Genomic DNA, 11,891 nt, shown 5'->3' with positions numbered 1-11,891 from the left:
GATTTCTTCTGTCCAAAATGTATTTCGCATGATATATTGCTTCTTGGGGTAGAGGTTCAACATTGGGCATTCTGACATTTGGGATGGGCGTTTATTTCCTCTTCCGCAGGCCTCATTGAGATTCAACACACGATACCTGTGCAAAGATAATTGGCGTTGAGTACGATGCATACTTAATACACATAGAGAATAGCATAGTCCAATGGTACCGGTGGCGATGACGTATACGTACTACACCTCGAGTTTGACAACTTCAACCCATTTCTCAACTCAAAAATGACTGGAATATTTACCTACCGCAACTTTTCACTCGATGATGTGCCGGATCTAAAGGAACGAGTGGCTGTAGTCACGGTAAGTCATCTGGCTATCACATCAACTAAGGCTGATCCTGGCTAATCCTTCAATAGGGTGGACATGCAGGCATTGGCAAAGGCACGTACAGTTTCGATATGAGAACATCAATTGGAATGTTGCAACAGGGGTCATAAGTCTGCTCACAATGCTGTGAAGTAGGGGACAATTCCTGACAAGAACTCGAAGTGAATGTGCCTCGGATCTTTTGTCACCTCTTTCATCGCCTCTTTTTTCGGCCTTTTTTCAAGTGCCTCGGGCGAGCCATTTAGATCATATCAACGCGGACTTATGGCCACTGTTGTAGATATTGGGTTGAAATATGCTAACAATGAATAGAAATCACGGCTCAGCTTCTCCTACACGGAATAGAGAGTGTGATTATCCTCGCCAGAAGCGAAGACAAGTACATCGCTGCTTGCAAAGAATGGAGACAAACTGAGGCTATCTCACTCAATGAGGATGACTCTCGAGTCAAGTTCGTCAAGTGTGATCTGGGAGATATCGAGGATGTCAAAGCCGCAACTGAAAAGATCAAAGAACTGACAGATCGAGTTCACATCCTGGTCTGCAATGCAGGTGAGTATAGGTATCATCTTTATCCTGCTACCATGTATCTAACAAAGCATGAAGCCCTCGGCGTCCCAAATGAATACACCCGCTCGCCACAGAATATCGAGCGTGTCTTCGCGACAAACTGCGTCGGGCACCAAGTTTTGACTACACTACTCATGCCTCTCTTGAAACATGGCGTGGTAACTGTACGCAACGGCGATGTACGTATCGTCGTTGCTAGTTCGTCTCTACACCTGACCTGCCAGGAGCTAGATCTCGATCTTCTGACTTCATCTACACGTACCAAATGGCCGGCGTTATATGATGGCGTTTGGCGATATGGCCGATCAAAGCTGGGTAATATTCTTTTCGCGAAAGAGCTCAGTCGACGGCTTTTGAATGATCGTGATCCGGCTAGTAAGCATATCTATGTCAATTCATTCTTTCCGGGGAATATTGTCACTGATCAGTGGCTTGACTGGTCTTCTTATTTTGGGTCTTTCTTTGGTTGGCTTATGAGGTTGTGTGGATCGTCTTGGGGGCAGACGTTGGAGGATGGGGCTGCCACGGCTTTGTATCTTGCTGCTGCTGCTGAGGTGAGAGAGGGGAATATTCGTGGTCAATACTTTATACCTATCGCTACGTTGTGTGAGCCCAGTTCGATTGCTGGACGACTCAAGGTTTCGAGGGATTTGTGGGTGAGTATCTCATCTTTCAATCAGATTTCTCAGATCTCAAGGCTGATCCCCTGCAGGACTGGATTGATGCTCAGGCTACAGAGACACTGGGGCTGGACTGGGAATGGCAGAGTTAGCAGGAAACGTAGGTTAATCGCTGAAGAACTCAATGCACTTTTGGTATCTGCCATATTAAATACAAAGCACAATCAATCTATTTACTGTTTTGGACCGAGACAACAAAGCAATGGAGCAAACCCCAAATCTTACAGGCACATGCCAACCCACTCTTCCCAGCGACGCACTCCAGAGCCATACTCCTCCTGCGAGTCACCCTTGACGGCGCCACCAACAACCTCAACCTTGACACCAACCTCGTGTTCCAACAGCTTAAAGCTGAAAGCTTCCTGGTCGTCGTTTCCAAGAATCTCCTCGTCGTCATACATGGTACTGTCGGCACTTGCATCCAAAAGACCCTTGTTCTTCGACTTGCGGATGCGATCAATCTCAGCCTCCAGTTTCTCCTTCACCGAGCCCGGTGGAAGAGCCGTGAACAGATCCTGCTTATTCGCAGCGACCAGGACAGGAATCTCGGTGGTCCGCTTGCTGGACGATCCGTTCTTAGCACGCTTCTGGAGGACCAGAAGGACATCGTGTAGATAAGTAGCGGTGTCGCGGAGTGTCACCTCGTCCACCAGGGCAGCGGTATCAACCATGAAGACTATACCCCGTAGCCGGGTCTTGATGTCCTTAGACTGGGCCATAGCCTGGAGCTCCGATAGCCCCTGCGAGACACGGAGCTTGCCATGGCCAGGGGTATCCCTTACACGGTACTTGATCGGGTTGCGTGCCGCCTCCTTCAAGGAGGGATCGTTGACCGAACGGTACCGATTGGAAGCTGTAGGAACATCGGGCGGCAGGTTAACAGTCACCAGGGTCGATCGTTGAGAGGTGTGAGTGGTTTGCGACTTCTTCGAAGCCGGGGAAGACTTGGCCTCGAGCTGTAGATTAAGTTAGCAAGGACTCAACCCCTTTGACCATCTCAAGAATGATATTACCAAGGTTGTAAAAGCAGTTTTCCCAGATCCGCTGGGTCCTAGGAGCAAAAAGTTGCTCGACGGCGGAGACGCAACAGCTTGGAAGAAGATCAGGTGCAAAGTGATTGGGACACCGAAAGTGAAGATAATAGCAATGGCGATGGCCACCAGATTGCCATCAAATAGCAACGTGGCAATACCAGTCACCGAATCCCAGCCCGCTTTGCTCGACATTGTTGTTGAAAGTGAGTGCGGAGTGGGCTGATGACGGAGAAGAGGTGGCCCGCACAGGCCACTATTGATGTATAGGCAAATGGCCCTTTCAAGGAATGTCAACTTTGCATACCACAGGGTAACGAAGGGATGGAGTCTCTCTCCTCTGGAAGGATTTCTCACTGGAATTCATCTCTCTCAACCATCTCAGTATGCGAGTCCAAGTTCCGGCAGTTGTGCTGTCATTCGCGGCCTTCGCCTATTCCCAGATCACAGATGGTCTGAGTTTCGACGGCGGAGATGTTGTGAGTCTTCTTTGGGGGTTGGATAGTGAAAAGCCTTCAAATTACGACTTCTATCTCTGCGCGGGTGATGAAACCACAGATTCTTATGTACGTTGCTCATTCGAGGGCCGCGTTTTACACCTGCTCATCACCATTTAGGACTCTCTATCGCAAGTGATCGAGAATGGCGCCTATTCTTCTGGGGATATGATCTCCTTCCGAGTCGACCAGAGTGTCGGTGGGAACGAGCCTAATGCATAGTAAGACTGATTTTCCCTTTGAGAGGCATACAAGTCCATGTTAACTGACCAACCCGCCTATGTTCCATCAGCTTCCTCAAGGTGGTTTCTACAGACTCCAAAGAATATTGGTCTGGGTTCACATCTCATTTCACCCTACGAAACATGAGAGGCTCTTTTTCGCCCAAAGTAATGGACGCAATCAAGACAATGCAACCAAAGTCCCCTGTCGCAATCCCCTGGCCTGTAGTTCAGGATGACAATCTGCTCGAGGAGAAAGTCCCCTCGACCTTCAACATCTCGAGTCTCAGCGTTTCATCAACCGGGACCCTTTTACAGTTCCCAACGCCGACAGTGGATACTGAAACTGGTCACAATGAGTTACGGAAACGACAGGTGATGGCTATTGGCGGCGTTGGAGCCGGTGCCGTCGCAGCGGCCGTTGTTGATCAGCATACGGTCCCATTCGGTGAACAGACTGGCCTGATAAAGTATGCTCCCATGCCCAAGAAGGCTGGGACTACCATTGCAACTAGATCGGCTACTCCTCAATATCCGCCTTTCCCATTCTCAATTGCAACTGCCTATCTTGGGGCTCCGACTGTTCAGTACACCGATATGGCGTATGCCACATGGACAGCACACAGCATTGAGAACACGGTATGTTTAATACTATTGGCCTTGCAGCAACTTACAAAATGCTAACTTTTCACTCACCCCAGGCTGCTCCCGCCTCTCAGCCCACCCTAGACAAGAGAATGCAGAAGTGGTTGGACCGTTGGAAGGATTGATTGTATTTCCTCATCTTACTTTTGGTGGATATCATTCCGTAGCGATCACGTCAGCGTGAGGATCCTTGTATGGCTGATGTCCTGGCGTTGGAGTTTGTCGGCTCTTCAATGGCTTTCTATTGTATGAACTTTTGTGCTTATATCCCACCACCTCGATATTGAAAGAAATCCAATATTAATGGGAAAACAACACGCCTTACTATATCCAATGCGGTTGAGCGCAAGAAATCTTTCGTCTCGGTTGTTCGTTGAATGCGTATAATCAATGATCGGGCATGGTGCTAATTATTTTTACTTCCACTCATCCAGAGCCGGCGTTAATGATGGTGTCACCGGATGACTGACGATATCCTCAGGGTGGAACGAAATGTTCTCCCGCATTGCCACGTAATCACTGTCGGCATAGCCAAGTAGTGTCTCAATCTCGGTGCTGCGGTGTCCCTTGATATGCGCAATCTCAAGGCTGCCATAGTTCACCAAGGCCCGACCAACTTCCTTAGGCTCCTGAGCGTGGTGGTAAAAGTCACCGTTGAGAGCGTCGGGAGATGGACGCTCAACAACAACTAAGCGAACAGCCTCCTGTTGGCCGAAATGACCCTCAACTCCCACCACTCCAGCTGGAAGCAGGTTCGCCTTGTTCAAGAGGGCATTGTAGGCTCCGTGATCGATAAACAAAGTACCGTGTGGGTAGAGCCCGTGGAGCAGCCAGAAGGTTCGTGATTGAACCGGCGTACCAGACCGAAGAAATCGGGTATGGAGAGGGGCTGTTGGGGCATCTTGTTCATTTGCCGTGCCATTAGAGCGAGCCTCAACGTGTTGCAGATACTTCACGATCTCGTGAACGTTGCCTGGTTTGGAGCTCTTGGTAATAACGGTTGTTACGCCAGCACTGGTTCCCAGTTTGGCAGCCACAATCTTCGTACTCATGCCTCCAGTTCCAAGAGAGGAGCCAGCCGATGAGACATCGGCCTCAAGAGAGGCAATGTCGGATACAACTTCAATAGGTTTTGCGTCAGGATTATTTCGGGGGTTTGCAGTATAAAGACAATCGACGTCGGTCATCAAGAAAAGGTAATCGGCTTTGACCATGGCCGCTGTAATCGCAGAAAGGGTATCGTTGTCGCCAAATTTAATTTCCTTGAAAGATTGTCAGAATTTGGCGACGTAGAACAAAATTGGTGCTCTTACAGAAACAGCCAGGGTATCATTTTCGTTCACAATAGGAATCACGCCCATGTCGAACAGCTGTCCAAAGGTATTTTGGGCGTTGACATATTGGGTCCTCTGGAACGAATGTCAGCATAGGAAAGGAATATCAAGCAATATCAAATAAGACACATACATCTGCAATATCATTTCTCGTTAGAAGGATTTGGGCCACCGGGACGCGGAGATGCGAAAAGAGATTGTCCCAAAGACTCATCAGCCTACACTGGCCAACTGCAGCGAGTGCCTAAAACATGTGATTAGCTTCCACATGAATACATCTTGGAAATGCGCATCACTCCATGCCCTAGCGTCTCATACTTGTATCCGTGGAAGATATGTTGGTCTTTCGTCCACATCCATTCTGCGAAGACCAACACCCACTGCGCCAGACGATACAAGGACAACCCGGTGGCCATCTCTGTGTAGCTTGGCTACTGTTTCAACGATCAATGTTAAGATGGACAAAATTGGCTCGTGTGTCTTTTCGTCAACGATTGAACTCGTTCCTGCAACGAGAACCGGAGTTGTCAGTATCGCGATTCGAGTCATCGCTCAAATATAGATTCCCCGCACCTAGTTTGATCACAATTGTGAGGCTTGACGGGGCTGCCATGATGTCGAGTCCAGTCAATCCAAATGGATCTCGCAGTCAACCAAGAAGAGAAACAAAATGAAGACACAAATACTTGTTGACTGCCTGCGGCAATTGTCCGCGGAGGAGTCACTTTTTGCCCGATCCCGGACGATTCTGCCACTTACGACCGCCCTCTGCGGAGGTTCTTCCTGTATTGCGCGCAGCCATCAGTTAATTCAGAGTCCCAATTCACGATGACAGACTCCCAGTCGCCAGGTGCGTCTGCGCCTACAAATGGAAAGCCTGACACCACAGGTTTCATCCCTGGTGATGACACCTGGACCCAATTCCGCAATATCTATTCCATTCTTACCGGCAAGATGTCAAACGAAGGCATCGAGAAGTTCCGTGTCGCGCGAGATACCCGAAATGAAGCCGCAGATTGCAAGCGTTGTGAAGAACAGCGTGATTATCTTCTCCAATATAGTGAGTTACTCGCCGTGGAATCATCCGAGGCTGCAAACTTATATGATCAACACGCAGGTCCTACCATCCGTTTCCTTAGTGAAAGTATTCAGCAATTAGGAGGTGATCTCCATAATCACAATATTTATTGCCGCCGCTGTACGGATCGAAAGGGTGGTGGTTTCGACCCAGAGTATGGAATCTTGATCTGCGCGAATGAGATGAAGGATCAGGGACACCTCGAGGACACAATGGCTCATGAGATGGTTCATGCCTTTGACCACCTAAGGTTCAAGGTCAATTGGTCCGATAACCTGCGACACGCAGCTTGTACGGAGGTATATAATGGTTTGCCTTTGCTCCACTGGTTTACGGCTGCTAACTGTATCTAGATTCGGGCCAGTTCGCTCAGCGGCGAATGCAGATGGGCGCGCGAGTTCTTCAGGAGAGGACAGTGGAAACTTACACAGCAGCATCAAGAATGTGTCCGCAGACGAGCTATTCTCTCTGTGAAGGCTCGCCCGACCTGCAAAGACGAAGCCCATGCCGAACGGGTTGTCAATGAAGTCTGGGAGAGCTGCTTCAGAGACACCCGACCGTTTGATGAGATCTACCGATGATACCACTCCCTTCTTTGTCATTCAGCCCTATAAATTCTCCACACTTGTATCATAGATATGTTCGTTGGAATGTACCATATTTCATTGGCGACGTTGGAAACAAAATAAAATAGCAAGATATCGCCATGTCATGTGAAACTCTCTCAATTGGACTCCAAAAAACAACCCAACGCGCCCTAAAATGCTCAAAAGACCAGAAGCTCCAAAGACTCCATACGAGGGTAAGGAAAACCAAAACAAAAAGGACACCAGAACACCTAGAGATCTGTCATGCAAGGTCGTTCATGCTTTTTCGGTCTTTGAGGAACCAGAGCTTCGTTTCAAGGTCTGCTCTTCCTTCGCACAGTGCTTGACAATCCAAGGATGGCGTTGGATTTCATCGAGAGGAATTCGCTTAGCAGGGTCAAGGACCAACAGCTATAAAGTATTAGTAAGCCAACCATGTACGTAAAAGAAGTTTAGTCTTACCTTCTTGATGAGGTCCTTTGCCTCAGGGCTCACAAAGGACGGAACCGACATATCTGCCCGGCTAATTCTCCGTTGGGTCATGATGGGAGTATCTTCAAAGGGAGCCTCACCAACCAAGAACTCATAGGTCAACACACCCAGACTCCATAAGTCAATTTTCTCGCTGTAGTAGTTCGTTTGGGAGCCACTGTGCAGCATCTCTGGGGGCAGGTAGTCGAGAGTTCCGCACATCGTCTGGCGCCGGTTGTTGGGGGCGTGTACACTCCATCCGAAGTCACTGATTTTGATCTCTCCGTGGATGCCAACAAGAATGTTCTCGGGTTTGATATCCCGATGCATAACGTGCTTCTTGTGGAGGTACTTCAATGCTGCAGCCATCTGGGCGATGTATTGGGCAGCCTTCCATTCCGGGAATCGGTGCTCCTTGCGAAGATGCTTGTAGAGCTCTCCACGGCCGGCAAACTCGAGAATCAAGAAGATACGCTTGCTGTCATGGAAATGGCCGTAGAGTCTCAGCACATTGGGGTGTCGCAGGTTACTTTGAATCTCGATCTCACGGCGGACTTGCTTCTGGACTCCACCCTGTTGAAGTTCGGACTTATGCAGTACCTTCAGTGCGCAGACAAAGCCGGACGAACGTTCCTTGGCAAGATACACTCGCCCAAATTTTCCTTTTCCGAGGGGCTTGCCGATTTCGAACATTCCCAGGTGCAGTTCTCTCGGTACAGACGACTGTTCATGAAGAGAAGATGTGCGCTTCTCGCCATTTTCATCGGTGTTTCGGGAGACCAACGTTCCGTGACCCTTGCCCGGCGACGGGGGGACATTCATTGCATTGACTTTGTTGTCATTGTTGTTTTGAAGGGCCAACTTGAGCAATTGTGCCCGGTTTGAGTTGCTGTTTGTCTGAGAGACGCCCGCGGAGGCAGAACCCTGAACTCATATCAGAAATTTGTATCCGGCACGATGGGTAGTGACAAATACCTTTTTTCCATAGGTCCTCTCGCTGCTTCCCTCCTTCTCATCTTTGACAGACAAATGCTCAAAGCGAGATTCAAGCGTCTTAGTCGCCATGGTGAGGCTCGGCTGTGTGGAAATCAAAGTAAAGGGACAGGCAAAGAGAGAACAAAATGAGAAGCGGGTGTAGAGATAAAATCTGGGTGGTGTTAGTAGAATGCAATCATGATCTGGTTGTCGTTTGGCGGTGATGGGAGGAGATCGCAAAGCTGGAGAGAGAGAGACAAAGCTCGGGTGTTTGGGCGATCCCGTGCTCGTCTCCCGGGCAACCCGTTGCTTATGTCATTCCTGTATCTTTTGCTGATCTACCGCCTTCCTCTCCGCCTTGAGGGCTGGGATGCATTGAATGGCATTCACATGGTGTTTATGTCATTAACCGACAAAGTACAGGCCTAAGTAACAAAGCAAAACATGTAACACCAATTCCTAAACTACATTATCACAATCCAAAGCATACTTAGACTTCGCAATCCGTCAAACCATTCTGCCGTACAAAACACCTTGGACTGTCGGTCCGCCTCTTTCTCCGTCCGCGCGGGGTTATCGCTATCAGCTCCGATCGCGAACGTTTATAGACCCTTAGGTACTCTCACCCGGATTAATCAAAGTTGCTGACTGCAATAGCTGTGAGCCTCGTCCACAATGACCACAACACACGCTACGGTGTCTCCAGAGGCGAAGAAGCCTAACGCGATTCGCATCAATGGATTCGTGATCTCAACACAGAAGCTACCCATTCTCAAAGCAGACCCGATTGAGGAAATGACCCAAAAGTTGGGAATCGCACCTCCAGAGATGATCTTTGGTGACAACTATGTTGCAATCGAGTCAGAGAAGGGTGACTGGGGCATTAACTTCAATGCATTTGATGCCTTGGACCTGGTGGACAAGACTGGTCAATCTATGCTTCAGGTCGCATACTCAAGAGAATGGCAAAAGAGCAGGTACTGATATATGCATTGGAACTTCTACCCATGTCATGATTGAGGCTAATCTTTCTGGGAATACAGAGAGAAAACACATGAAGGCATTAAAGAAATCGTGAAGCCATTCGACTGGTCCTACAGTACAGACTACAAGGGCACTCTTCATCCCAACGCGCGCCCATTCGAGGAAACAACGAAATCCATCCCGATCGAACTATTGAAACGTCCAGACCCCATCATCTTTTTCGATGAGGTTGTGCTTTACGAGGACGAACTGGCCGATAATGGAATTACGATGTTGTCTTGCAAAATCCGAGTGATGCCAGGAAGACTTCTTCTACTGTCAAGGCTCTTTATGAGACTTGATAACGTCTTGGTCCGACTTCGAGACACCCGAGTCTACGTAGACTTCGAAACCCGCGAGGCGATTCGGGAATATTTGTCTAAGGAGTGTGATTATGGGAAAGTTCGCGAGGTATTTCATATTCTGTGGCTTTTATTGAAGACCTGCTGACTTGCAAATTACCTACAGATGCTCGCGGCCACCAGGGACGATATCCCGGCATTCTTGAGAGATGCCAACCGACTTTCAGAGATTCTCCCTGTCGTAGAACATCGCACCGAGCGAGTGGATCTCAGTGATTGAAGATTCTATATCTCGCTTTTCCGTGGCATGTCCTAGCCCAGATTTTCACGATGGGTACCAGCTTAACTTTTGGCCTGGAGCCCTTGGGATTTTGCGTCGGTACCCGGACCAGATTTCACTGAATGAAACATATTACAACACGGTGTATCTGAAAAACAAGGACTTGTTATGTTTCAGGTTCACAAATATGGTCTTCACTTAGACTTGGAGGTGTTGTAGTACTGTGATACGCTTAACGATTAACCCCATTAATAAAAAGTTAATCCTACAAAGAGAAGCTTTAGGCCTGGCTGAATCAAGTACTTGCAATTTGGGCTTTAGCAAGTTAAATTTGTTATGACAAATGTAGACATAGTTGTTGGACCAGAGACTTTATGCACATAGGGTCGAGTAGAAATCATATACAGTATAAACAAAAAAGGCGGGGAAACTTCCTATAGAAAGGTGAATGCCGTTCAAACCGAAAGAAATTACAATACAGCCATTAAGAAATTCTTCTACTAAAGAGAATCTTCTAAGACACATCGTATCGTCCCCGTCGAGTATCAAAGTGATATATCCAAACAAACAGTGCAAACAGCCCAGTTATCAGAAAATGATGCAAGTCGCCAATCACGATAGACCAATTCACCTCAATCATCAACAATGTCATCCAGGAGATTGTCAACACTATGGGCCCGTGAAATGCGCGGGTCCCAGACGTCCTACATTTCCCAATGTGCTCGTATCACCACCTCAACAACGCTGCTGGTATCCGCCACATGCCCGTCTACGCGGTCGACCCGAAAATCCTCATTGCAACCGAATGTGGCCATTCGCTCGTACTCGCAGGGCAAGGTCGCTGACCTGGCCAAGAACTTCTCTCGTCGGCCTGGAACTGCCGCTGAAACCTATGTCGCATATGGTATGACCCAGAAGCTATTCGAGGCTTGCTCTAGCCAAGCGGACTACAAGATCCCCCAAGCATCGCAGAAAGGTGCTGAAGTCCCCAAGACGGAAGCTGGGGAGGATCTTGGTGTTGGAGAGGGCTGGTGGTATAAAGGTGAACTTGGATCTTTGTCGTGGCCTTGGCCACTTGTAGTGGAAAGTAACTAATCATGGACACTGCTGCAGAACTCGGTCTTAAGCCAACTTTCTCTACATGGTCCCAGGTGACTTTCCTCCACATGTACCTCTTGACAGTCCGTCTTCGTGCCCTTCCCTACCGTGAAAGTGTTACCACCTACTCCCGCCATCTTATCGACCATTTTTCGCACGAGGCGGAACACCGAATGGACATGTACCATGACCTGGGCAGCCGCACGATCCGCAATAAATACTTGAAGGATCTTTTTATTCAATGGCGCGGAATCATCGCCGCATATGATGAGGGGTTGGCCAAGGGTGATGCGGTTCTCGGTGCCGCTGTCTGGAGAAACCTCTGGAAGGGCAGCCAGACTGGGCCTGATGGGGAAGAGATTGACTGGGCTAAGGTTGCCCAGGTAGTGGTATACATCCGACGAGTTTTGTCGGAGCTCGCAAAGAAGGACGAGGTTGATCTTGTCTTTGCAATTGGAAGCGCCGACAAGAAGACCCGTGGTATTTTTGGGTACTCTGAGGCCGACAAGAAGCTTGTTGAGTCAAGCAAATAAGGGGATCTTGAGCTGGAATGTGCGAAATCCTAATTGGCGTTTTTGAGGCATTGGTTTGATGTATACGCATAGTGGATTATCACTTGGACTTCGAGACATGTACAATACTAATTGCCCTACTCTTCTTGCATATTAAATTATCTGTGATTTTAAACTCATTTTTTCTAATCGAGTAACAACGAAAA

General features: G+C 48.5%; 8 protein-coding genes across 8 annotated transcripts; 5 read left to right on the top strand and 3 right to left on the bottom strand.

Annotated features, from left to right (window-relative positions):
* Positions 1–276: 276 nt before the first annotated feature.
* N7508_010027 (putative short chain dehydrogenase/reductase) lies at positions 277–1,723 on the top strand (the record flags this gene model as incomplete). The annotated part of the gene is made up of 5 exons (XM_058468087.1): positions 277–354; positions 411–435; positions 694–933; positions 988–1,607; positions 1,664–1,723. The coding sequence occupies 5 exons, from the start codon at positions 277–279 to the stop codon at positions 1,721–1,723; spliced, it is 1,023 nt and encodes a 340-aa protein (XP_058315933.1).
* A 129-nt stretch (positions 1,724–1,852) lies between these two features.
* N7508_010026 (signal recognition particle receptor subunit beta) lies at positions 1,853–2,857 on the bottom strand (the record flags this gene model as incomplete). Its single annotated transcript, XM_058468086.1, has 2 exons — positions 1,853–2,587; positions 2,645–2,857. 2 exons carry the CDS (start codon positions 2,855–2,857, stop codon positions 1,853–1,855), a joined length of 948 nt encoding a protein of 315 aa, XP_058315932.1.
* Positions 2,858–3,048: 191 nt separating this feature from the next.
* Positions 3,049–4,150, top strand: N7508_010025 (putative beta-1,6-glucan biosynthesis protein (Knh1); the record flags this gene model as incomplete). The annotated part of the gene is made up of 4 exons (XM_058468085.1): positions 3,049–3,228; positions 3,280–3,380; positions 3,452–4,019; positions 4,082–4,150. 4 exons carry the CDS (start codon positions 3,049–3,051, stop codon positions 4,148–4,150), a joined length of 918 nt encoding a protein of 305 aa, XP_058315931.1.
* Positions 4,151–4,441: 291 nt separating this feature from the next.
* Positions 4,442–5,972, bottom strand: N7508_010024 (glutamate 5-kinase; the record flags this gene model as incomplete). The annotated part of the gene is made up of 5 exons (XM_058468084.1): positions 4,442–5,287; positions 5,339–5,434; positions 5,493–5,603; positions 5,678–5,865; positions 5,933–5,972. The coding sequence occupies 5 exons, from the start codon at positions 5,970–5,972 to the stop codon at positions 4,442–4,444; spliced, it is 1,281 nt and encodes a 426-aa protein (XP_058315930.1).
* Positions 5,973–6,187: 215 nt separating this feature from the next.
* N7508_010023 (mitochondrial inner membrane protease ATP23) lies at positions 6,188–7,018 on the top strand (the record flags this gene model as incomplete). The annotated part of the gene is made up of 3 exons (XM_058468083.1): positions 6,188–6,419; positions 6,477–6,736; positions 6,791–7,018. 3 exons carry the CDS (start codon positions 6,188–6,190, stop codon positions 7,016–7,018), a joined length of 720 nt encoding a protein of 239 aa, XP_058315929.1.
* Positions 7,019–7,300: 282 nt separating this feature from the next.
* On the bottom strand, positions 7,301–8,560 carry N7508_010022 (aurora family serine/threonine-protein kinase; the record flags this gene model as incomplete). Its single annotated transcript, XM_058468082.1, has 3 exons — positions 7,301–7,435; positions 7,487–8,419; positions 8,471–8,560. The coding sequence occupies 3 exons, from the start codon at positions 8,558–8,560 to the stop codon at positions 7,301–7,303; spliced, it is 1,158 nt and encodes a 385-aa protein (XP_058315928.1).
* A 585-nt stretch (positions 8,561–9,145) lies between these two features.
* N7508_010021 (TIP41 family protein) lies at positions 9,146–10,075 on the top strand (the record flags this gene model as incomplete). The annotated part of the gene is made up of 3 exons (XM_058468081.1): positions 9,146–9,447; positions 9,514–9,904; positions 9,962–10,075. The coding sequence occupies 3 exons, from the start codon at positions 9,146–9,148 to the stop codon at positions 10,073–10,075; spliced, it is 807 nt and encodes a 268-aa protein (XP_058315927.1).
* A 645-nt stretch (positions 10,076–10,720) lies between these two features.
* Positions 10,721–11,706, top strand: N7508_010020 (uncharacterized protein; the record flags this gene model as incomplete). Its single annotated transcript, XM_058468080.1, has 2 exons — positions 10,721–11,117; positions 11,189–11,706. 2 exons carry the CDS (start codon positions 10,721–10,723, stop codon positions 11,704–11,706), a joined length of 915 nt encoding a protein of 304 aa, XP_058315926.1.
* Between the last annotated feature and the right edge of the window lie 185 nt (positions 11,707–11,891).

This window comes from Penicillium antarcticum (assembly GCF_028974205.1).
Source record: "Penicillium antarcticum strain IBT 31339 chromosome Unknown utg000009l_segment0_segment0, whole genome shotgun sequence".
NCBI classification, from domain to species: domain Eukaryota; kingdom Fungi; phylum Ascomycota; class Eurotiomycetes; order Eurotiales; family Aspergillaceae; genus Penicillium; species Penicillium antarcticum.
Note: the sequence above shows the minus strand (reverse complement) of the source record. Positions and strands in the feature narration are given on the sequence as shown.